The sequence below is a fragment of the Hemicordylus capensis genome, chromosome 3 (genome assembly GCF_027244095.1).
Source record: "Hemicordylus capensis ecotype Gifberg chromosome 3, rHemCap1.1.pri, whole genome shotgun sequence".
Lineage (NCBI taxonomy): Eukaryota > Metazoa > Chordata > Lepidosauria > Squamata > Cordylidae > Hemicordylus > Hemicordylus capensis.
Window position 1 is genome coordinate 57,034,857 of NC_069659.1, and position 26,817 is coordinate 57,061,673.

General features: G+C 45.3%; 1 protein-coding gene across 3 annotated transcripts in view; it reads right to left on the reverse strand.

Moving 5' to 3' along the window:
* CBLB (Cbl proto-oncogene B) overlaps positions 1-26,817 on the reverse strand; it is a 148,494-nt gene that overhangs the window by 35,937 nt on the left and 85,740 nt on the right. For all 3 annotated transcript variants that reach the window (XM_053309724.1, XM_053309723.1, XM_053309725.1), the window contains 3 exons: positions 23,138-23,341; positions 15,707-15,892; positions 4,031-4,396 (listed from right to left, as the gene is read on the reverse strand). In XM_053309724.1, coding sequence (XP_053165699.1) covers positions 4,031-4,396; positions 15,707-15,892; positions 23,138-23,341 — 756 coding nt within the window. The remainder of the gene's footprint in view (positions 1-4,030; positions 4,397-15,706; positions 15,893-23,137; positions 23,342-26,817) is intronic.

The window sequence follows — 26,817 nt, forward strand, 5'->3', positions numbered from 1 at the left end:
TGTAGACCAAATGTTTGTTCAGAGCCCTGACATCTAATATAGGGCACTGGCCACTGTCTGGTTTTGGCACAAGAAAGTACCGGGAATAGAACCCGGGGCTGTCGGGGTTGGCGACTTTCTCGATCACGTCCTTTTCCAGGAGAGCAGCGACCTCTTGATCCAACTCCGGGGTGCAATCCCAGACACTGGTTGTGGCCCGCAAAACTCTAGGGCATAGTTCAAGCATATAACCGTGAGGACCCACTGGTCTGTAGTCATATTGTCCCAGCTCACCAAGAACAGGGCCAGGCAGGTCCTGAAGCACCCCGAGTAATTGTTTCTTCTGGGGGATATTTGGGTGCTGGCTTACTGGGGGATAGTTGAAGGGCTGGCTTACTGGGCTGGCCACGCGACTTGTATCTTGGCTGGAACTTGTTGCCACGAAATGACTCTTCTGAAGGCAACTGTTGCTGGAACGGGGTCTTCTGCGGTTGATAAGGCGACCACTTAGCAATTCTCTGTGTCTTGCTAGTCGGTGAAGCATATAACATGGAGAGCGCTGTGCTCAACTTCTGTACCTTCTGGAGCGTATCATCGGTCTGCTCAGAGAAGAGACTAGAGCCTTTGAATGGCAGGTTCTCGACCCTAGCCGGGGCCTTGTAGTGCAGTCCCGATGACTGCAACCAAGCGCGTCATCTGAGCGCCACTGACATTGCCATCACTTTAGCCACATCTTCCACCGAATGTTGGGCTGAATAAAGTTCTTGTTTGGGCACTTGAATAGCCTTATGGGCAAATGATTTGGCTGGATCCCTCCTGTCCTATGGGAAGAGATCCAGAAAGGGACTCACCTTCTCCCACAAAAAGTGATTACATCGGGAGTTATAAGCCTGATAATTGGTCACCCGCAAATGTAGGGCTGAGGCAGAGTAAAGTCGCTTCCCTAAAGAGTCCAACTTTCTGCCCTCTTTGTCACTGGGTGCCAATTGGCTGTGGCCTCTTATCCTTTGCAGGGAAGCCTCCACGACCATTGAATTCGGGGTGGGGTGGTTCTTCAGAAAGGATGTATCACTGTCCAACTGCACCCTATGGAAATTTTCAGGACACCTGTTAGGCTGGGAAAGCATTGTTGGTTTCTTCCAGTGACCCTGAATGACTTTTAGTAATGCTGGATTCAGAGGCAAAGCTGCCGGTACCTCAGCCTCGGAATCGATAAGTCTGAACAACGGGTCCAGCTCTCCTTTCTGTTGGTTCCCCAGGTTCATACCCAGGGCTGAAGCCATTCGTGTCACATATGCCATGTACAGTTTGTGGTCCTCTGACAGGGAGACCAGCTTCAACTGGATGCCGAGCGGGGACGATCCCAGAGCAACAACCTCAGAGTCCTGTGAGCTATCATCGCTCTCATATTCTGCCTCCAGTGGAGCAAAATGATCCTGTGGCATGGGTGTTGCACCCAAAGGGGAGCCCGGCTTGCTACCTTGATTGTCCGGTACCAAAGTAGAAAGATCTGTCAGCGGCACCTGGGAAGGCAAGGTGGCCTGATGTATTACCGGAACCAAAGGGGGCGGTTCGCGACGCTCTGCACGGTCCCTCGGGGAGCGTAGCGGTGAGCAGGAACGTGGCCTCCTGAATGTGAGGGGGATTCTTGTCAACCCCTCATCGCCATGGGCTTCCCATATGCAGGATCCTCTGAGTAGCAGGACCCACAGCGGGAGCAAGCATTATCGGAATAGTAAGACCGGTAATCCATTTGGGCCCCAGGGGGTAACCATCTCCTAGGTAGTGATGAGGCATCTTCTACAGGCCTGGTCAGTGAGTATGCCTCCTCTGACGAAGCATATCCTGATTCCTCCGTTGCCACTGAAAGTTCTCAACTCGACCAAGTTCGATAGTGGGTCACATCAAATGATTCTAACACCACAGGCTTTGACATGGACGATTTTTGCATGGTACGATCCGAGGCCATTTTAGTTTTCTTGTCCACAGGGGCCTCTGATGCAGGAACGTCCGCCACCACCTTCTCCTTGGGTATAGGAGGGAGGTGATGACCTGCCGGCAAGTCTTGATGCAATTTCAGCTTCTTCTTTTTCAACTTCGGTACTGATCCCGAGGTATCTGGGGAGGACTTAGGTACCATAGGCACCAGGTGCTGAGGAAGATCCTCAGTGCGCGGGCTCACTCAAAGTCACTGATGGTTGAGCGGCAGGGGAATGGGACAACTCTCCACAGCCAACTCACCGCAGGGGCAACTCAATGCAATTCAGCTTCATTGGTGGTCGGACTGGCGGTGGCAGGGGGGAGAAAAAAATAGAATCATCCTGCAGCACCCAGCCTTCTCATCAACGCAAAGTTGGTAACGCCGCCCCCCCCCCCCCGCCCTGTGTACGCATCCCACCACCATGTGATTATTGCCCAGCCTCAAGGATGTTGAGAGGATAAACATAACCAACCATTTACAGGGCTCTGAGCTCCTTGAAGGAAGAGTGGGATATAAATTCAAGTAAAATAAGAATGGAAGGAAGGCCTGGCAGCCCCACCCAGAGCAGCAGCCTCCGGAGTCCAGGGGCGCTGCCGTCCCTCCCCTCTGCCACTCTCTGTGAGAAAAACTTTCCCCACTTCATTGGAAGCTGAAAATTTTAAGATGAAAGAGAAACACTTTGGGATGTTCACTGTGACATGATTGTCTCTCAACAGCAGAGCTCCAGCAGGGCCGGGGGGGTGGGGTGGAGATGCAATGCTTGTTTTCCAGATTTGAACGTTTCACACACACATTCAAAATCAGAGAAAAAAGGTCTGTGAGCCCCCTCCTTGCAAAATATTTGCACCGGTGCTAATTAAACGGTTAAGAAAGGAAATTTCCAAGAAGTCACCGAAAGATAATCACGCAATCACCTCAAGGCGCTCCCTTCAATCGCCTCCCAAACCCTCCCAAATTTCTTCTTTGCCTTCTCACTTTGCCTGGAAAGTGGAAGCAGAAATTGCCACCTGGGCTTTCCAGTAAAAGGGGAGGGGGGAGAGGGACTGACCCAACAGGACAGAACATGGGCAAAGACATAACCTTGCATGAACTGCGGAGAGAGTTATATGTGATTAAAAGGACTTGAGCAACCTCTCGATGCATTCTGGCATGTTCCTTCTACGTGCATTAAATCAGCAAAGCAGGCAGGAGTGGGATGCGTTGGATGAAGAAGTTTGGCTGGGCAATAATCACATGGTGAGGGGATGCGTACACAGGGTGGGGGGGGATGTTACCGACTTTGTATCTATGAGAAGGCTGGGCGCTGCCCCATGATCATATTTGTTTCTCTAATTTAGCATGATTCTATTTGTTTCTCTCCCCCACCCCCAGTCTGACCACCAATGAAGCTGGATTGCAGAGAGTTGTCCTAGACCCAAGCGGCCGAGGACATTGAAACCGGTATTGAGGCCGGATTTTTGGTCTTTGCAGGAGCAGACACCACACACTCTGATTGCACCGATGAAGCCATTTTGACTGACCGCTTCAGCGACAAGGCTTCTGAAGAACAGACAGCCAGATCCCACAGGGCTGCGTGCAGGCAAGAAGCCCTAATTTTGCAAGCCTGCTTCATTAACATCTGGCAATGACAATGGAATAAACGCTGAAGGCCAGCCGGCCACCACACTCCATCCTGGACGGGATCAAAGCTCCAAAGTAGGGGAAAACCCGCAAAAAACAAAACACAAAGAACAGAAAACGCTACTATGCAGAGAATAAAGAAAATAAAGAAATCAAAGAAGCAGGGAGAAAAAACAAGGGATAGCTGATTCCTACTCGTTGCCGAGCTGCAGACTCCATGATATTCACTGAAGCGCGGACGAAGACAGACTGAGGGGATGAGGAGTGGCGCAGCCGCATATAGTGGCTGGGGGTGGGGCTCCCGCCCAAAGCAGGAGAATTGACCATGTTAGATTCCGACAAGGTCTCTGCACAGGCAAATAGCCCATTTGTGTAGAAGACAGAGACCACGTCGAAGAACATACCGTTACAGATAATTTAGGCTTATATACTGTACTGCATGTGTCTTACCTTGGCACCTTCAGAAGGCAAATTGTGACGTCTGTGCTTTCGTAGAAGTACTGGATCAGAACTCATTCGACAATGTCTTCCATTCATATTTGAACTTGCAATGAGTCCAGGTTTGGGAGAACCATCACCTACTATTCGACATCCCACTATCTGATTTGTCTCACACACTTCTCTGGGACACCAGGCTTCAAGTGGCATAGGCTGGTCTCTGGAAGGCACACTTTCAGGATGATGCAAGTGTCTACTTAATCTATTATCTGGTGGAATAGGTGGGGGCCTTTCTGGTGGAGGCGGAGGAGGATCTCGTACAGGTGGTGGTGGTGCAGGAAGGGGTTTGTCTTGTTTCCTCACCATACACGGAGAAGACTAGAGACAAGAACAAATGCATCTTTAATGCATTACATAGTATGCATTATCCACAGCATTATTTTCAGAAAAGCTAAGCAGGTTGTTTCAAAGCACTAGGTATGGTGGTTCTGGGAAATGTTCTCCTTTTCTACTATTTCTGAGGAAAATTTTCATCTCCAGAGTAGCCTAACTGCTAGTATTACAACTGGAATGCTAGAATAGTTAAATGATTAGGAGATAAAATAGAAGAACACACTTTGCAGACCCTACATGTTTGTTAAGCAATGCTCTGCATCAAAAACATCTGTTGGTAACAAGTAAAGATTATGCAAGTCACCTGAACTCTTCAGCTAAAAGATTTTCATATTTGTATTCACAGTTCTTGCATAGTAGCACAATTTCTTCTTTAAAAAGCCATGATCAGCATTTAAATATGAACCATTGAATGAAGCTGAAAAATTACTTACATAGTCTTATTTTAAAAATAAAATAAATGCAAGATACAAATAGCTCATGAATTTCTAAGAGAAGCATCAGTATAACCAATTCCCAGGATACTGCATCATGCTCATCATCTTAAATTAATGTCTGTGTTCACAGTTAAGACCAGCAACATAGACCGTTCAGCACCAATGTAAATGACAAGAATTAATTAAAAATATGAAAGGAATGAGAAAACATTTTATGTACCTCATTTTAAGAATTATACAACTAGAATACAATTTAATTTGCAAATAGAACTATTTACAAAGGTAAAATGCTGATAAAGTAAATTTTGTGTTATCTCTGGGGACACACACAGAATTTTCAAAGCATGACTTCAATATTTAATTAAAAATTTAATTTTAATTGGTGGACAGATTACAACCCAATAGCCCTCTTGCATTAGAAGGAACGCTAGGAATGTTTGTGCATTGTGTAGAACCAAGTTTCGGACTCTTATAGAGCTTTAGAAAATAAGGAAAAAATAAGAAGCAGGGGAAAGCCTCTCTCTAGCTGAGAGCCTACCTCCTTCCCTCTGTCTGAGTGACTGCCGCATACCTTAAGCACTAGGTGACAATACTCCAGGCAGCAGAGGGGAGGTAGGGTGGGTCATGTGAATGTGCCAAAGACCACTTGAAGAACTAAATTTGCAGTTAGGAAATCTAACTTTCTACTTTGTGATGTCTGTGCATCACACTTGGGATAATAGTGAGCATTCTTACCTGGATGGAGGATACAACCTCACTGGAGAGTAGAAGCCAAAATGGAGGCGTCAAAGGATACATGAGACCTTGAGTGCAGGTCCAGAGCATAGTGACGGATGAACATAGCTGGACATGACCATGTGGCCCCCTTGCAAATGTCTGTCAAAGAGACACCCTTGCAGAAGGTAACTGATGTTGCCATGGCCTTTGCCAAATGTATAGGCAGCGGCTCCAAAGCAAGTAACTAGGACAGGGATATAGTCCCCTTGACACAAAATGGAATTTTTCGTGCTGAAATGACAAGGCTTTTGGAGGGCTCAGCAATTCTGACACAGGGATTGGGAAGTCCTTTAAGCATTTGTGCTTGGTGTGGGGGAAAACCTTGGTAGAGAGATGTCCTGTGCTAGATGAAATTCTGATAGAACCTTAGGCAAAAAATAAACGTATGGTCACAAGGCCACTCTGTCTTTGTGAAAAACTACATAAGGAGCATCTGAATGCAGAGCATTTAATTCAATTACTTCCTGGCAGATGTAATTGCAACACAGTTGTCACGGTCAATTGTTTAAGATTACAAGTTGCCAGTGGCTCAAAAGGTGCTTTCATCAACTGTTTGAGAACCAACAATAAATTCCAGGGCAGAGAACACAGATGAAACATGTGTTTCCTGCTACCCCCTGCTAACTGAGCAAAGAGGCACCCTTTTAAAAGTGGTGATTCTCTTTATTTAGCAGGGGGAGAGGCAAATGGGCCTATCCAACCCCAGCTCAGCATTCCTCCAGTGGCTGTTGCTGGTGTCTACCTTTATGTTTCTTTTTAGATTGTGAGCCCTGTGAGGACAGGGTGCCATCTTATTTATTTATATCTATGTAAACTGCTTTGAGAACTTTGGTTGAAGAGCAGTATATAAATATTTGTAGCAGCAGTAGTAGTAGTAGTAGTAATGTTCCTTTAAAAAACTTTTAACAAGTTCATGAGAACACAGATTAGACATTGAGTGTGCATCTGCTATTGCCACGAAGCAGACATGCAATGGAGGAGCGAGACAAGCCTCTCTCTTTTAATGCTAAGAAGTACTCCAGTATCAGTGGGAGAAGAGCCATGGTAGGAGACACTGCTTTGGATTCCACAAAATGGGTGAAATGTTTCCACTTTGCAGCATATGCCTTTTGTGTGGATGGTTTTTTGGAAGCTGTCAATACCACTTGTACTTGAGTGCTAAATATATTTACGCCCTTATCTTCCAGGTGGCAAGATGTAGTGAACCAACATCTGGATGGAAACGATGGTCATGGTCTGCAGTCAGCAGGTGTGGAATCAACAGAAGATGAAGGTAATTTCCTCATGACAGTTGTAGAAGGGTGGTAAACCATGGTTGGCTTGGCCACCATGGGGCAATCATGATGTATCTGGCCCTGTCCACAATGACCTTCTGAAGAACTCTTGTAATGAGGGGAAATGGTAGGAAGATTAGTCTGCAACTACAGTAGCTACAGACCCCGTGCTGAAGGAAGGCATCTCCCTCAAACCTTGGGTCCGCCCCTCCTCTGATGCAAAAATTGACGCATTGAATATTTTGGTGGTTGCAAAGAGGTCCAAGTGGGGGGTTCCCCACTTTTGGAAGACCATCTGCAAAACTCTGGGGTCCAGGTTCCATTCATGGGAGAGCAAGTTTTGTTGACTCAAGTCATCTGCCAGAGTGTTGTTTCTTCCTTGGAAGCAAACTGCTAATAGCCATATTCTCTGATCTAAGCACCATGACCAAAGGAGCATTGTCAGGTAGAGCAGTGACCTGGATGCTATGTGCCCTTGGCTGGTTCAAGTAAGACCGAGTCATAGCATTGCCTGTTAAAAAAGACCACCGAGTATACAGTTATCCAATGGCGTAACACTTTGAGTGCTTTGCACACTGGCAACAATTCCAGGTAGTTAATAAGCCTCCTCCGCTCCATTTGGGACCAAGTCCCAGCAACCACTAAGTCTCTGAAGTGTGCTCCCCAACCCATGGTGGAAGCATCCATTGTGATGGTTAGATTGGGCAAGGGTCTGCAGAAGGGGGTAACCTGGGTGAAACTGGATATCCTTGTCCATCAGAGTATAGCATTCTGGATTCTACAAGGTATGTGCAAAACCTTGTGTTGAGAGTGCCTCTGGGGATAGAAGTTGTCGAGGAACCATGATTGTAAAGTTCTCAGAGAAGAAGGAAACAGGGAACAGCTTGGGGTGGGGCAGTGACTGTTTGTTGCCTCTGCTCCACTTCTCTTCCAGGTGTGTACCATCTCCTGGGCTGTTGCTGAGCTGGGGCTTCTGCTAATATAAAGGGCAGGCCGGCCCAGGAGCTTGGGAGAAGAAGGAAACAGGGAACAGCTTGGGGTGGGGCAGTGACTGTTTGTTGCCTCTGCTCCACTTCTCTTCCAGGTGTGTACCATCTCCTGGGCTGTTGCTGAGCTGGGGCTTCTGCTAATATAAAGGGCAGGCCGGCCCAGGAGCTTGGGAGAAGAAGGAAACAGGGAACAGCTTGGGGTGGGGCAGTGACTGTTTGTTGCTTCTGCTCCACTTCTCTTCCAGGTGTGTACCATCTCCTGGGCTGTTGCTGAGCTGGGGCTTCTGCTAATATAAAGGGCAGGCTGGCCCAGGGGCGCGAGCCTCTTGGCGCGAGCCGAAGGGCGAGAGCACAAGGGCTCTCGTCCGTCTGGCTCTCAGCCGTGGGGCGAGATGCCTGGGGCCTGAAGACCTTTTTCGTCTGCCTTGAAGATCTGTCTTCCTTCAATTAAGATATCAGCAGAGATCGTATAAGCCTGGTCCTGGTTTTTAAATTAAGCCAAGAAGCTGTGGTGGGTTAGTCTGGGGAGATGTGCCTGGGAGAGCGAAAAAGTGGGTCTGGAGTGGGGGCGGCAATATCACGGGTAGCGGGCAGAGGGAGGTATGGCGGTGGGAGTTGGGCAGGCCGTTACTGGGGAAATCGGTCCAGGCAATTGAGGCCTGTTCCTTTTTCCGGCCCCTCTCCCAACCCTCTGACCCTAGGGAGCTCTGAGAACACTCCCTCGAGGATTAGGGTGCTGCTGCTGAATGCCAGGTCAGTTAATGCAAAAAGATCTCTTATCCACGATCTGATTGTGGATGAGGTTGCTGACCTGGTATGCGTGACAGAGACCTGGTTGGATGCGCTGGGCGGGGTTGGTCTCTCTCAGCTTTGTCCACCAGGTTTCCAGATCGTGCAGCAGCCCCGCCTCGAGGGTCGGGGAGGAGGCGTTGCAGTCATCTTTCGAGAGACCCTCCCCGTTTCCAGGTGCCCAGTCAGGCAATCTCAGAATTTCGAGTGTTTGTCCTTGAGGGTGGGCCTCCGAGATAGGCTGGGGATTCTGTTGGTGTACCGACCACCCCGCTGCACTTCAGTCTCCCTACCTGAGCTGGCGGGGGTGGTCTCGGAGGTGGCTTTGGGTTCCCCCAGGCTTATTGTTTTGGGAGATTTCAATGTCCACGCCGAGGCCCCCCTAGTGGGTGCGGCTCAGGATTTCATGGCCTCCATGGCAACCATGAGCCTGTCTCAATTGGTATCGGGCCCTACCCACATGGCGGGACACACTCTGGATCTGGTTTTTGCCGACCGGGAAATAAATGATCTTGAGGTGGGGGAATTTGAGATCACTCCCTTGTCATGGACAGATCATCACCTGGTGGGGTTTAGTTTGACTGCTCCGTCTGCCCTCTGCAGGGGTGGTGGGCCGATTAAGATGGTCCGCCCCCGGAGGCTTATGGATCCGCTTGGATTTCAGATGGCCCTCAGGGAGTTTCCAGTGTCCAGAGCTGATGACCCTGTCGAGGCCTTGGTTGATCTCTGGAATGGAGAGGTGGCCCGGGCTGTTGACACGGTTGCCCCCAAGCGCCCTCTCCGGCTTGGTGGAGCCCGTTCTGCTCCTTGGTTTTCCTCGGAGCTTAGGGCGATGAAGCAACTCGGACGACGGCTGGAGCGACGCTGGAGGAAGAGTCGTCACGAATCCGATCGAACACGGGCTAGAGCCCATTTTAGGGACTACGCCGTGGCGGTGGGGGCGGCGAAGAAATGTTTTTTCTCCGCCTCCATTGCGTCTGCTCAGTGCAGGCAAACAGAGCTGTTTCGTGTGGTGAAAACATTGCTCCACACATCCCCCCGGACAATGGGGGAGGAGTCATCTACAGCTCTTTGTGATCAGTTTGCCTGTCACTTTGCAGATAAAGTCGCTCGAATCCGTGCTGACCTGGACTCCAGAGTTTTAGCAGTTCCGGCAGACGTGCCTTTGGTACCATCTGGTCCCGTTGTGTTGGATTCTTTTCGGTTGGTGCGGCCTGAGGATGTGGACAAGATCCTGGGCAGTGTGCGGGCGACTTCGTGCACTCTTGACCCTTGCCCTTCATGGCTAATAAAAACTGCCAGGGAGGGAACAGGCAGATGGCTGGAGGTGATCATTAATGCTTCGTTAAGGGAGGGCAGGATGCCATCGTGCCTTAAGGAGGCGGTGGTAAGACCTCTATTAAAAAAGCCCTCCCTTGATCCCTCCAACCTGGACAATTATAGACCTGTGTCTAACCTTCCCTTCTTGGGCAAGGTGATGGAGCGTGTGGTGGCGTCCCAGCTGCAGAGGGTCTTGGATGATACGGATTATCTGGACCCTTTTCAATCTGGCTTCCGCCCTGGGTATGGGACTGAGACTGCCTTGGTCGCTCTAGTGGATGACCTACGCCGGGAACTAGACAGGGGGAGTGCGTCCCTGTTGGTTCTGCTGGACCTCTCGGCGGCATTCGATACCACCGACCATGGTATCCTTCTGGGCTGCCTCTCGAGTATGGGAATCGGAGGCACTGCGTTGCAGTGGTTCCGGTCCTTTCTTGAGGGGAGGGTCCAGAAGGTGGTGCTAGGGGACTACTGCTCGGCCCCGTGGCCATTGGCCTGTGGGGTCCCGCAGGGTTCGGTCTTGTCCCCCATGCTGTTTAACATCTACATGAAGCTGCTGGGAGAGGTCATCCGGGGATTTTGACTGAGTTGTCAGCAATATGCGGATGACACTCAGCTCTATCTCTCCTTGTCATCTGATCCTAGGGAGGCGGTGGATGTCCTGAATCGGGGGCTGGAGGCCATGATGGGTTGGATGTGGGCTAACAAACTGAAATTGAATCCGGATAAGACGGAGGTACTGTTGGTCAGTAGGAGAGCCAATCGGGATGAGGAGATTTTACCGGTTCTGGATGGGGTTGCACTCCCCTTGAAGGAGCAAGTACGCAGCTTGGGGGTACTACTGGACCCGGCTCTGCTTTTGGAGGCTCAGGTGGAGGCGGTGGCCAGGGGTGCCTTTGCACGGCTTCGGCTGGTGCGCCAGTTGCGTCCCTTTCTCGAGAAGGCAGATCTGGCCACGGTTACCCACGCCTTAGTCACGTCGCGGCTGGATTACTGTAACGCGCTCTACGTGGGGCTGCCCTTGAAGAATATCCGGAAACTACAGCTAGTGCAAAACGCGGCAGCGAGGGTTCTATCCGGAGCTGCCCGTTGGGAACATATCACCCCCATTTTGAAAGAGCTGCACTGGCTGCCGGTTCGTTTCCGGGTCCAATTCAAGGTGCTGGTTTTGACCTTTAAAGCCCTAAACGGTTTGGGCCCAGGGTATTTGAGGGACCGCCTGCGCCCAAGGGTTGCTGCCCACTTGACTAGGACATCTGGGGGGGCCCTGCTCCTGGTGCCGACAATGAGGGAGGCCCGGCTGTCGTGCACTCGGGACAGGGCCTTCTCTGTTGCTGCCCCTAGACTCTGGAATGCTCTCCCGGTGGCCATTCGTTCCTCAGACTCCATCACAGCTTTTAGAAAGCTTTTAAAGACTTGGCTTTTTACCCAGGCTTTTACATAATTGTCTTTTACTGCTGTTCTTGTGTGTTTTTATCTGTTGTCTTGTTTTTATGCCTGTTTTTAGCTTGATGTTTTTACTGGTTTTTTACTGTATGTTTTTAATTTTTGTAAACCGCCTTGGGGTTTTCTTTTAACGAAAGGCGGTATAAAAATGTAAAAATAAAATAAAAATAAATAAGAAATAGCAGGGCAAGAGGCAGCACTGCTGTCGATGAGGTCAGCAGGCCCAGAGATCATTGCATAAATGATCACTGTGACTGCATGCGGTGCAGAAAGTCTGCAGTGAGACGTATTGACTGAATTATTTGGTGGGGGAGATAAGTGAAGGCGGCTCTTGAGTCAATAAATGTGCCCCAAAATTATAGATTGAGCAGGCATTAGCTTTGATTTCTTGTAATATGTTCATAGACCCAGAGAGCTGAGGAGGTACAGGGCCATCCATATGTGGAGAAGAAGTTGCCTCTTTGAAGATATATGGCGACACCCCGACATCTTGAAGACAAAGATGAGCTGCTATGACAGACACACACTTTGTGAAGACATGTGGGGTGGATGCTAGTCTGGACAGAATAACAGAATATTAGTAGGTACAGGAACCTATACAGAATCTGAGACACTTCTGATGCTAGGGCACTATATAAGTATGAAAATATCCATCTTTCAGATCTATGGAGGCAAATTAAGCCTTTGAAAAGAGGAGACAGAATCAAGGGATAATAAATCATGCAAAATCTTTTGTAGTATACAAAATAATTCCCGCCTTTCAGGTCGAGGATGAGTCTTAACCCTCTGTCCCTTTGGGGGACTGTGAAGTAGCGGGAATAAAAACACTCGTTGGTTGTGATATACCCTTTCAATAGCTCCTTTTTTGCAGAAAGGATCGGACCTCTTGCAAGAGATCTTAAGAAGGGGGCCATGATCAAATATCTGCAATAGGGAGGTAGGGACTGGAATTCAATTTTGTAACCAATTTGTATAACAGCCAGAACACACCCATCCGATGTTATAGCAGCCCTCATAGTACGCTGATAGGGTTGATCTGGCAGCATCATTCTCTCTCTGAATAGGTGGTCTTGGACTTGGGAGTGACTTGAGGTCTTGAACCAGAAGAGGAATTGGTAGGCTTGTGGTGCTGGAAAAGGTGGTGGCAGCCAGCGAAGGGTGTCACTAGATTGAGAGGATGAGTGCTTAGGTTGTCAATAATGTGGCCAAAATTTCTTCCTTGTAGAAGTTGTGAACATTGAGGATTGTGAGAAACGCATAGATTTTTCAGCAGAGTATAGTTTTTGGGCCCTCTCCAAAGTGTCATTGGTTTTCTGGTCAAAAAGTGCTCCTCCATTGAATGGTAAGTCCTCAATATGTGCTCCTGCTTCTTGAGTCAAGGACGATGAGCTTAACCATGTGTGTCTCAAAGAAATCACTGTTGACATCAAGCGGGATCCACAGTCTGCACAGTGCCAGGAAAAATGCAACTGTTTGGCCACATGAAGACCCTCATTTAGCAAGACAAGTGCCACATCCCTTTGGTCCTGCTGAAGTTAGTTAAGGAATGGTGCCAGCTTCTCTAAGATGAAGTGTTGGTAGCATGCCCAGCATGCTTGGCAATTTGCAACATGGACAAGTAGACTAGCAGTGCAATAGACCTTCTTGCCCAAAGTGTCCAGTTTCTTTCCTTTCCTATCAATGGAGTGGACATTACATGTTGCCTATTTCAAGACTAGGCAGATTCGTCAACAACTGAGTTGGGCACAGGGTGCTTAGTTAAGAAAGCAGTGTGTGTCTGTTGGATTCTATATGTATTCTCCAGTTTTTTAGAGGTTGCACTGACTAATGTCAACCTTCCCCATGTAGCTTTGGCAACCAAGGCCAGTGTGGGTATCAGAGATAGTGCCACCAGAATGTGGGTGTCTGATTGGATCAGTTCTTACAAGGAGCAACGTGCCTCCTTTTCATTATGACTTTCATAGCAATCTCTGCCAACTAGGGAATAATGGGGCAAATAACAAAAATGTGGTTCCAAAGGATAAAAGTCACTATACTGAGCGATGTGAGGTCTGGAATTACAATATCTATCACGATGATGTATGACCCATACTTCCTATGAGACAAGTAGCCATCCTCTGGAGTACCACATTGAGTACTTGGACCCATGCCGATTCTTTGGGGAGTAAGATCACCCCCGGGAATAACCTCTATGCCTCTTGCACCCCTATTTATGCAGTTTGGGTAAGAGGCTAGGGCTCCTGGTCCAAGTCCCCTGGGAGCACAGACGTTGGGTCACCCTGAGGCGGAGCATCAGAATTAGAGTGAGGTATGTATGGCAAGTTGAACAGCTTGCTTCTGATAGTGGAGGCCAAGTTTGTGCAGGAGCTAGGGGTACCTCTTTGGGGTCTGCAGGCACCAAGTGTTTTTTCTTTTTCTGTTGCTCACCAGAAGTGTTTTTAAGTTTGGATACCTTGAGCTCCTTTTTATCTTTAGGTACTGATGGCTAACTTCCCATCGGTACCGAGGGTCTGGGCGCTGCAGGCATGGAGGTCCTTTTAATAAGTTTAGTTGACTTCAACCTTGGTACCAACGCAGGCGCTGCTCCTTTCTTAGGTTTGTGTGGATCCCTTTTTTGCTCCAAAGGCTCCACCCCCTGAATGAGAGATCGTTGAGGCAGAAGAGACCAGTTGTGATGCCTGTATGGTCATGCCTGAAGGCTCTTGGAAGGACGGTTTTGGTGCTGAGACTGAGGGTGTGCAACACAGGCGGAGCCATTGAGGCCTGTGTAGGGGGTGTGGCGGGGCCAGGTAGCAGATCGGACCTGGACTGCATTTGCGCCTATGATCCCTCCGGCCCAGTACAAGAGGTATGTAAGGCAGGTGTGCCATGAAATGAGGAGCTCACTAAGAGAGCTCTCCCCCACAGAAAGGCATGGCGGTGGATAGCCCGATTATGGCGGGTTTGCTTTGTGAATCTGCAACATATTGAACACAAATCTGTGTGGTGCAATTCTCCCACATAAGCTAAGCAGGAGGAATGACACTCTAAGAAGGGTATTTTAAGAGAGCACTGATCACTTCTGTAGCCATAAGAGGCCAAAAGTTGGGGTGGGGTTGAGAGAAAACAGATCAACGCACAAAACTCTAAGAGAGAAATATGAGAACAACAGTTAGGTAGAAAAAACAAAAAATAGGAAAAAACTGGGACAACTTACTTGCTAATCTCTGTAAATCATGTCAGCAGATAAAAGGCAAAGCAGAAAGTAGCAGAAGACATATCCACTGAGGCAGTCAGTAAGAGACTGAGGGAAGTAGGTAGGCTGTCAGCTAGAGGGAGCCTTTCCCCCAATCTTTTCCCCTTATTTGGTAAAGCCCGAGAAAGGTCTGAAACTTGGCTCTGTGCAGTCGCAAACCCATGTGAGATGCACAGAGATCACAAAGACGACAGATATATTCGGGTTGGTTATTCTTTAATTTTTAAAGTATGTATATTTTCTAAAAGAACATTAGCAGATTTCTACAAGCATGAATTGTGCCTACAGTTTTCCTTCTAACGTCTAAACCTTGGACCATAGAATTTTCACTGTACTGCGATTATATCTGCATAATTTGTACAAGTTATATCTTTAAATATTATGATAAATGTACGTTTGCGTATACCACATGTGTCAGATAAGTAAAAATACTTCACAAAAATTGTTTTAGCAAATCAGGTTTACAATACTATCGACATAATATTAATTCTGTTGCTTTTAAAATGATGGCAGGGCAAGGCATGGGAATAGTATTAGAAGAGAGAAGACAATTTTTATTTTTAATTTTACAATGTAATGTAACATTTAACTTATAAGGATATGTTTTGCTGTACTTAACTTGAAATTATTCAAGGTTTAATAATTATTCAAATTATTCCATCATTCTCTGGGTTCAACACAAGCAAAGAAAACACAAAGCAATGGGTCCTGCAGAATGAGCGAGTAACCTGGAGAAGGTTCATGTTAATGTAATTCATATTACATTACAATGAAGGAGGAATTGAGAGAGACAGGTTGAGTTTTTGTTTTCTTTACCGTGTGCGCGCGCACACACGCACATAGATGGAGAAAGACATGTTCTTGGACACATGTACTGGAGCGCCAACAATTTCCATTTCTGACTGCAATCCTTTGTTTGTGGTTTGGAATACTGCTGCAATGGGAAGGAAAACTTCCCCCCTTGCACATGCGGATATCCCGTGTATTACACTTTACATCTGATATTAGATCCCTAAATTAGAGTTTACCTTTGGTGAGCTAGCAGGACTGGCACATGGGGATCGAGCAACTCCCTTCTGAATGAGATCTAGTCGAGGAGGCACTGGTGGGAGGCTAAGATGGGGCACTTGCAGGGGATCAGGAAGTGCCTTTCTTCTTTGTGCAAGTGGAGAGGATCCAGGGGAGGTCACAGGGGAATTCTGCCTTTCATTACACTATAACAAACAGAGAACACTACTAGTATTAATAAGAAAGAGCTTACATCTTCTGATCCAAAGAAATACTTTAGCATAAAACAACTAAAGTGTTGAAATACACAAGGGCATTTTAAAATCCTGATTCAGAAATCAGCTCTTGTTAATTAGCCAATTGCTCTAATTAATGCCTTAGTCTAAGTATTGGACATCTCCCCAGTCCTCATATATGGTAGCCAACTAAATGTTGTGTTATCTAGAATCTTGCCCATTCTCCAATAGGGAACAGTGGGATCTTGTTTCTGGAGTCCACAATTTCAGAAGCACAGTAACAAGTTAGGGAATACTGTCCTGCCCCACAGCCCCAAGCTTAAAAGAACTCAGTCTTGTACTGCACTTCCAAAGCACAGCACAAATGGACTAGTCCAACTTTGACTCCCAAGCATGGAGCGGGTGGAGGAAAGCCCCTGCAGTTCTGCTGTGCTTCCAAAGTGTAGCACAATTTCAGGAATCATCATTTGTCCCTTACTCCCTCAGGAAACAGGGGCTCATGCTCACTTGAGGCAGGAGGGACAGGAACATTTGTAGAGCCCCCAATCATGCTCCAATTAATTATTACCAACTCAAAATTACAAATAATTGTAAAGTAAGTCCTAATGAGTGAAACTGGGCCTATTTCCTAGTGCATACGCTTAGGGTTACAACCTTAATATTAATAGGTTGATCAGAATAGAATTTCCAAGGGAGCACCACTCTTGCACCTGATATTTCCTATGGTCCATCTGTATCTCCAAACTCAAGCAATGAAAATATTCTCTAAGTGTGACAGTAAAATTAATTTCACATAGTTGAAATCACTACTCCGCCCACCCCGGCTGAAAAAAAGATTACGTATTTTGAAGACTGATAATGTATAAACAAACTTTCAAGGCGATCTAGACAGGACTGAACTAGGTCTTGAATCTCTTGGAATTTCTCAATGCATAATCTTTTTGAAGTTTAAATTAATTTTAAAAACAGGGTTATTATAGTAGGAGTGTGCACAAACCATAAATTGTGGTTCAGTTTGAATTCGGACTTAAATTAGAACTGAACCACCTGTTGTCGAACTGGTTCGGATAAAATGACCATCCAGTCGAGTCCAGTCTGCTTGACAAAACCGGTTTGGTGGTTAACATAATAGCAGCCCTGCTGAATCAGGCCCAAGGCTTATCTAGTGCTAGGGGTGTGCATGGAACCGCAGCGCTGCAATCCGGCACTTTGTTGGGGGTTCCTTTAAGGGCGGGGGAGGGTTTACTTACCCCTCCCGCCGCTTCCCCCCATCCAGCGCGCGTATTGTATGTAGTAATTGGGGCGGCAGGATACCTCCCTGCCACCCCTTCTCCCTCTTCAGTGCAAAAGGCTTCACGGAGCCTTTTGCGCATGGGCATGTCACACGCGAGCTTCACATCTCCCCGACGTACGCACGCACGTTGGGGAGACGTGAAGCTTGTGCGCGACGTGCGCAAAAGGCTCCGTGAAGCCTTTTGCACTGAAGAGGGAGAAGGGGCGGCAGGGAGGTATCCTGCCGCCCCAATTACTACATACAATACGCACGCTGGAGGGGGTGAAGCTGCGGGAGGGGTAAGTAAACCCTCCTCCGCCCTTAAAGGAACCCCCCCATCCGAACTGAACCAGCCAGGTCTGGACCGGTCCGGACAGTCTGGAGGCCTTTAGAATGGCCTCCGGACCGGTCCGGACCCATCCCTATCTAGTGCAGCATCCTGTTTCACACAGTGGCCCACAAGATGCCTCTGGGGAACCCATGGGCAAGAGGTGAGGGCATTCCCTCTCTCTTGCTATTGCTCCCCTACAATTGGTAATGAGAGGCTTCATGCCACTGAGGCTGGCCCATAGACACCAGACTAGTAGCCGTTGATAGACATGCCCTCCATGAATTTGTCTAAAACCCTTTTAAAGTTATCCAAGCTGCTGAACATCACCACATCCCAGGGCAATGAATTCCATCGATTAATTATGCACTGTGTGAAAAAGTAATTCCTCTTGTCAGTCCTAGATTTTCTGACCTTCACAGTTTCATGGAATGGCGCCTGGTTCTAGTACTGTGAGAGAGGGAGAAAAATTTATCTGTCCACTCTTTCCACTCCATGCATAATTTTATACACCTAAATCATGTCTCTCCTTAGCCTCCTGTTTTTCAAACTAAAGATCCCCAAATGCTGCAGCCTTGCCTCATAAGGAAGGTGCTCCAGGCCCCTGATCATCTTGGTTGTCCTCTTCTGCACCTTTTCCAGTTCTACAATATCCTTCATAAGATGATGATGATGATGATGATGATTTCTTGTTTACACAGTCAGACAGGTGTTATTGACTGGTTTGTTTTATCCAGACATCGAGTCCTTCCCAAGGACCTGGGATGCCAGAATTTTATTGTCAATGGTTATAGATACCGTCGCAGAATATAGGCTGTTCCCAGTAAAGCTGCTTTTTGTAACCGGCTGGTAGTGATTTCTGTGGCCCCTATGGTGTTGAGATGCTCTTCAAGGTCTTTTGGAACTGCACCCAGGTTGCCAATTACCACTGGGATTATTTTGGTCTTCTTCTGCCACAGCCTTTCAATTTCAATTTGTAGATCTTTGTATTTTGTGATTTTTTCTATTTCTTTTTCTTCTATTCTGCTATCCCCTGGTATTGCTATGTCGATTATTTTCACTTGTTTTTCTTTCTTCTCAACTACAGTGATATCTGGTGTAATGTGTGGCAGATGTTTGTCTGTTTGTAGTCGGAAGTCCCATAATATTTTTACATCTTCATTTTCTTCAACTTTTTCAATTTTATGGTCCCACCAATTCTTGGCTACAGGTAGCTTGTATTTTTTGCAGATGTTCCAGTGTATCATCCCTGCTACCTTGTCATGCCTTTGTTTGTAGTCAGTCAGTGCAATCTTCTTACAACAGCTGATCAGGTGGTCCACTGTTTCATCTGCTTCTTTACAAAGGCGGCACTTGCTGTTTGTTGTGGATTTTTCTACTTTTGCTCTTATTGCATTTGTTCTTAGTGCCTGTTCTTGTGCAGCCAATATTAAACCCTCTGTTTCTTTCTTCAAGTTGCCATTCTTAAGCCATTGCCAGGTCTTGCTGATGTCTGATTTTCCACTTATATTGTGCAAATATTGACCATGCAGGGGCTTATTTCTCCATTTTTCTGCTCGGTTCTTGACTTGTTCTTTCTTGTAGGCCTGCTTTGTTTCATTGGTGTTGAATAGTTTCGCGTTCTTGACCATTTGAAGTGCATCTTCTTCACTGTCCCTTATATATTCTTCAAGGCCTCTTTTCTCCTCCTCTACTGTTTGATGGACTTGCAGCATTCCTCTTCCACCTGAGCTGCGAGGGAGGTAGAGCCTATCTACATCACTGCGGGGGTGCAGAGCATGATTGATGGTCATGATTTTCCTGGTCTTACGATCTAGTGTCTCTAGCTCTGCCTGGGTCCAGTCTATTATTCCTGCAGTGTATCTAATAACATGCATAGCCCAGGTGTTTATGGCTTGTATGATGTTCCCGCCATTGAGTTTGGACTTGAGGATTTTTCTAACTCTCCTGATGTATTCACTTCCAATTTTTCTTTTAACTTCAGTGTGTGCGATGTTATCAGCCTGGAGAATGCCCAAGTATTTGTAACGTTCTTTCTCTTCTAGGTTCTTGATCTTGCTTCCATTGGGCAGTTCTATTCCTTCTGTTTTTCTTATTTTCCCTCTGTTCATTATTAATGTAGCACACTTGTCTAGTCCAAACTCCATTGCTATATCGCTACTGAATATAAGGACAGTGTTTAGCAGTGATTCGATTTCTGACTGGGACTTTCCATACAACTTCATATCGTCCATGCACAGCAGATGGTTGATTTTACTGGATGTTTTAGATGTTTGGTATCCGAGGCTTGTTTTGTTTAGCATTTGTGAAAGTGGGGTCATGGCGATTACAAACAATAGAGGGAATAGTGAGTCCCCTTGGAAAATGCCTCTTCTAATGCTAACCTGTCCAAGTGCCTCGCCATTGATTGTTAACTGTGTATTCCACATGCTCATTGTTTTTTTAAATAAATATCTGAATATTTTTGCTGACACCAGTTGTTTCTAAACATTTTCGTATCCATAATGACGATTATTATTATTATTAGGTGGTGGAAACCGTATGCAGTACTCCAGGTGTAGCTGCACCATAGATTTCTATAAGGGCATTATAATATTTGCACTTTTGTTTTCAATTCCCTAGCATGGAATTGGTCTTTTTTAAACCTCTGCCACTCACTAAGTTGACACTTTCAATGAATTCTCCACCACAACCCCAAGATCTCTTTTCTGGTCGGTCACTGACACTTCAGATCCCATCAGCGTATATGTGAAGTTGGGTTTTTTTGCCCCAGTATGCATCATTTTACACTTGCTTACATTGAACCACATTTGCCATTTTGTCACCCACTCCCCCAGTTTGGAGCTCCTCCCAATTGGTTGTGGACTTCACTACCCTAAATAGTTTAGTGTCATCTACAAATTTGGCCACTTCACTGCTTACCCCAGCTTCAAGCAGCTATACTTGTAAACGGCTATCTGGTGAGCCATGTATACATGTAAAAGGGGTGGAGAAATCCTCTAAATGGTGGTGGCAAGAGAAGTAGTTTAAGGTTCTTACTGGCCCAGCACAGCTGCCAGCACTGCCACTCACCCACCTGGTGATCCTCAACCCCTGCTAACTGGACAAAGAGGCACCTTTTAAATGTGGTGATTCTCTTTATTTAGTAGGGGTAGAGCAACTGGTCCTATCCACCCCCAGCATAGTACTTCCAGTGACTGTTACTGGTGTCTATCATGTTTCTTTTTAGATTGTGAGCCCTTTGGGGACAGGGATCCATCTTTATTTATTTATTATTTCTCTATGTAAACCACTTTGGAACCTTTTGTTGAAAAGCGGTATATAAATAGTTGCTGTTGTTGCTGTGTACCCAGATGTTATTGGACTTCAGCTCCCACAATCCCCAGACCCAGTGGCCTTTGGTTGGGGATTATGGGAGTTGAAGTCCAATAACGTCTGAGGATCAGACGTTGATAATCCCTGCTCTAAAGGATATAAAGCCACACCATACCACTAAGAAATTTAAACTACCACTCTTGCTGGCCTCCTCCCCGGGCACCCTTTTGATGCTGAACTGATCTGTCCAAACTGGTCTTGATTCGCTTCAATCACAGACCAAACCATCTCTGGTTCAGTTAGCAACTGAGCCACCAAACTGGCCCAGTTTGCAAGGTTTAGGATAAAATTAGACTATACAGATCAGAGACAAATACCATGATGAGAGTTATCAAATTTATTTATTTATTTATTTGATTTCTATACCGTCCTTCCAAAAATGGCCCAGGGTGGTTTACGCAGAAAAATAATAAATAAATAAGATGGATCCCTGTCCCCAAAGGGCTCACAGTCTAAAAAGAAACATGATAGACACCAGCAACAGTCACTGGAGGTACTGTGCTGGGTTTGCCACTTTAGCAGGGGTTATTTAGCATTTGCCACCCTTGTCAGTTACTGTAACTAGAAGCAAATCTCAGCTAGATGATAATGCTATAACTATGTCAGCTCCTCTTATAAAGACTTCCTGTGTGAAATCGAAAATCATCTTGACTTTGTGATTTATCTGCACATTAGAAATGTTGTCCTAAATTAGCTTCATTTTAATCAAACACAGAGTCAGTTCTAAGTCATTACTTTATCTATGAACATCACAGAGCAGCTACTATGCCAGCTCAGGCCAGTATGCTCTGTCTGAATCCAGTGAAGAAGTAAACAACAAACTGATGCAAACATTCCACAGCATAAGGGTACCTGCATCAATTCTTAGCATGGCACAAAGCATCCTAGACTTTTCCAATGGTAGTAAAGGGGCAGAGTTTCTCAAAATATTCTAAAATGTGCTGGGCATGGAATCAGATTGGAAGGAAATCAGACTGGAGAAGTTTCCCCCCCCCAAAAAAAAGAAAAACCCCCACCTCTCATCCAACAGAGAAAAAATGTTCTTGTGCAATCCCATTTTTGGGGAGAGGAAAACAAAGCTCTTCTTGTCTCAGAGAAAACATATCAAAAGTAAAATACAGAATCAAGGAATTAACAGATAACCCAAGAAACTCTTGTAATTCTTAAAGAGAAGGCTAATCTAGCAAGCACCCCAATATCGAACACAAATAGTACTGAGGTGCCCTGCTAGCCTAACCTTCTCCTTAAGAATTGGAAGTGTTTCCTGGGATGTCTGCTAGAACTTAGCTTCTAGGCCAGGGATTCCCATCCTGTGGTCCTCTTGACGTTGTGGCTGGGAATGGTGGGAGTTGTAGTGCAGCAACATTTGGAGGATCACAGGTTGGGAATCCTTGTTCTAGGCAAATGTGTTTAGGATTGTGATCTATATCAGCTAGATAAGATACCCTAGACATGTGGATATCTGAAAAGGCCTTATACCTATATAAGACCTCAAATAAAGAGCTTTTGTGTGACATACTGTCTTCTGTGAGGGAGCTGGATTTTTAAAAAAATTCACAAGATATTTTATCTGCAGATAAAAGTATCATCTGAGAACATTCCATATTTCTTCTGCAATAAATATCAGAATGGAATAGAACAGACATGCCCAATTCAGATTATCCAAGTGGCCATAGTTTGTTAGACCAGAGTTGACAAATTCCAGGCACCAGGGAGCCATAGTGCCTAGACTAGGATATTAAGAGGTGGAGTTATTTAATAAAATATTTATTTGTCCCGTTTCTGTTAAGTATGTTACTTGTAAAGGGGATAAACAGAATCCAATTTACACCCCCCTCACACACACCACAATGACCTTCACTAACTCTAGTAATTTTGCCAAGTGTCCATTATCTGGCTTTCAAATGTGTGGGCCAGCTCCTAATTCCAAAGAAAATCTGTCAAGGCCTATGTTGGACTGTGAATAAACTGAGGACCTTGCACACACCCTCCTCCCATGTGTCCAACTGAATCAAACACTTACTGGTTTCTTAAACCACAGTTTCCTGTGATGTCCAAACCAAGAAACTGTAGTTTTAAACAATCTCAACAAACCGGGACATCAACATAGGACCAAACCATGGTTTGATACTCTGGCATGTGAGGATTGCACCTATTAAAATACCACAGTAGACTCTCACAATACTTCACTTTCAAACACAAAACGTTATACATTTAAGAAAATACACACACTCCATACCTTTCGTACAGATGCCAATCGATTCATCATTAAGGATTCTTCTCTGTCATCATCATCATCCAAGTCAAGCATGGGTATACTAAAACTATCCATAATGCTACAGCATCTGGTGTTTTCATCCCTGGGGTCAAAAGGGTCCACAATTATGGGTTCAGTTCCTTTGATTTCACAGCGGCAGAAAGGACATCCCTGACCATCAGATTCCTGAATGAAAATTGTTGTATGTGTGAAACCTTTTAATTACCAAGAACAATTTTTATCCATATGCACAGTCAGCTACAGAGAAGCCATTTACAATGAAGCAAATGAGTAAACAGAGCTTACAGTACAAGTAAATTATAAATATTCACACAAAAACAAAAAAGTATGTTCTGGTAAGAATGAATCTGCCTTCTTTCCTTTCACTACAATCTTAATTGATAATTACCATCCTCACAAGTTAGCCCACTTCAATCTTAAGTGTTCACATGTCCACCATCTTGAACTGCAGTGGATGACATCATCACGAACTACACCATTGAGCCATCCCTATGTGTCCCTACACCAGTATCAAATGTGTTTCAAATTGGTTAGGTGATTCACAAATTAACCCACTTGTGCCTCAGTCTTTCATGTGTCCACAATCTTGGACTGGGGTGGATGACATCACAAACTATGCCACTGAGGTGTCCCTACAGTTGTACCCAATTTGGTTCATATTGGTCCAGCCATTACTAAGTAGATGGGGGGGGGGATACATGGACACAGACAGAATGTTGGGTGATCTCATAAGCTTACTTTCCTTAAGGAAAAAGAAAGACTAAGCAAACCCAACTGAATACCTAGGTTACAAAAAATATTGCCTTGTGCTATTATGCCTCTTAGGCCTGCTCTTCTATATTTCTATTATTTATATTGCTTATCAGTGAAAACTTATCAAAGGTGGTTTACTATACCTACTAATAATAGGTATATAGCTGGACTCATGGTTGTCATTGATCGATATCTTACAGCACTGTGGCAAAACACACACTATGAGGAACATTTTTTGCTTGGTAGAATTAAAAAAATTGAGCAAGAGGTGTGTGTGTGTATATGAATTTCCATCTATAAATAATTATAGGCTAAAATATAACAGCTTCAAAATATCATATTAGTTTACCTTACACATGCATATCATTTGGATTAGGCTACTACCAAAATTGCTAATGGGAGTAAACAGAATTTACCCACCAATCTGTATTACATTTTAAAAAGAAAGACACAGGTTGACTACCTGTAATTGATGATCTGGTAGTGATCTGTTGTCATTCATAAAGCAATGGGTACTGAGCCTGTGCAGGGACTTTGCGGATGGATTCACTAGCTCCTTGTAGCATCCATGCGATCGACACGATCGCTGATATCATCGGTTAGGGCGCCATCTTATCAGTTCCTGAACAACTGCCATAGATAGATGATCATCCTTGTATAGTAAGCGTCCCCCCCCCCCCATATTCTGCATGTAAAAATTATTTTTTTTACATGCAGTCTCCTACAGTGGGGAGGAATGGGAAGGGCTTATGAATGACAACAGATCACTACCAGATCATCAGTTACAGTAAGCAACTTGTTTTTTCTGGATCGTGATCCATTGGCATTCATATGCAATGAGTGATTAGCAAGCTTCCGTTAAGGAGGTGGGTGCAGTAGTACTGGAAACATTTATTTTAAAACTCTTTTTTAACACACACCTCCTCACAAAGCTCGCCTCTGCAGCAAGGTGGAGATCTATTGCATAATGTTTTATGAAACACTGATGGGAGGATCATGTGCACAAATGTCCTGAATCTTGATGCCAGATAGCTAGGCCACTGAGGAGGCGCAAGCCCTTGACAAGTGGGCCTTATGGCATGTGGAGATTGCATACCCTGATGTTTGTAGGTCAGAGTGATCGACTAGCCAATGCCATAAGTCTCTGGCATGAGATTGTGTGGCCTTTGGCCTTACCTTGAAGGCAATGGAAAGGACATTAGTCTTACGGACATCCCTTCTTTTGAGGTAGAATAGGAGGCAACGCCACACATCTAAGGAGCAGAGTGACCTCTCAAATTGAATAGTTGGATTTTGAAAGAAGGTAGGTAACAGAATGTCTTGATTCAAATGAAAATCCGTCACAATCTTTGGGTGCAAGTCCAGATACATAAGGATCTTACCAGAGTAATATATTATGTAAGGCACATAAATAGGAAGAGCTGTGAGTTCACTCACTCTATGGGTTGTAGTAATGGTCATCAAGACATTTTTAATGTGAATAGTTTCAGGAAAGTAGTGGCTTTCCTGATTCTGGTTCTGATTCAAAAGATTGTTCAGTTATAGTGGACAGCACCAGTGACAAGCTCCATTGTTCAATAGGCCTCTAGATAGAAGGAAACAAATTATTGAGGCTTCTTAAGAACTTCTTGCAGTTGAGATGTGAGAATACTGTCTTAACATCCCAGCTGCCATGTTCATCCCACTGCATTAGCTGAGAACAATGCAATCTCAATATAACCCAGCTGTGTAAAATCTGACTTTTTTGCTCCTTCCATTTACAAACAGAATCCAAACTGTCTCTCAACTTGTATTAAAGGTAAAGTGTGCCGTCAAGTCGATTTTGACTCCTACAAAGCCCTGTGGTTTTATCTGGTAGATCATAGGAGGCGTTTACCATTGCTTCCTTCCGCACAGTATGAGATTATGCCTTTTAGCACCTTCCTATATTGCTGCTGCCCGATATAGGTGTTTCCCATAGTATGGGAAACATAGTATGGAAACATACCAGTGGGGATTCAAACTGGCAACCTTCTGCTTGTTAGTCAAGCATTTCCTTGCTGCGCCACTATTAGCAGTGGGGAAAATGGATAGTGGAAAAGACAAAACTATTTAAACAATATATGAGAAGTTTCAGAGAGATTGAGTTTATTAATCTCTGTTTATACAGATATTTCAGTTTTAAGTATCTGACTACTAAAGAGCAGCATGAGTCTAATAAATATCAAAGAAGCCAGAAGAATAATATACTTCATTCAATGAAGGGTTTTAGTAGCTGACGAACATCTGCAAGAACATTTGGTTTGACAAAATTATTTGCATACTTAACTTTCAAAACAGCACGATTCTAACTGTAAACCGGCACCTTAGGGGCAATTATAAATCTAAAATACTGGTGTTCATTATTGAGAATCAGCTAAAAGGTGCTTCTATCTCTTGTCAGATTAGGCAGCAAATATTCTGCTCTCTTGCAGGCTTCATTCCAGCTGCTTTAAAGCTCTATACTGCAAAGGTCATTCCGCAATTATTGTATGGTATTCAATTAGGTCCATACTCAAGGTTTGACATTCTGGAAAGAAGCCAATCAGGGTTCTTGAGGAACTTATTTGGCACTCCAAAATGTACAGCGAATGTGACTTTAAGGACAGAGGCTGGCTTTATAAAAATTGAATCTCGGGCCTGGCTTCTAATTATCTATTTTTGGTTGAAAATACATCTGCGACCAGTTGGTTTAATTCCTGAGTTTCTCTCAGCTAGTCCCCAGTCACTATGGTGTGCTACAGTAAGTAATAAACTCACCTTTCTAGGCTTAGATCCAGCTCAATTGCTGGAACTGGGTCTAAGCGAATGCGAAAAGAGTAGTGAGACAACGCCTTGTTGATATTGAGATCCAAGAAAACTGGGCTGCG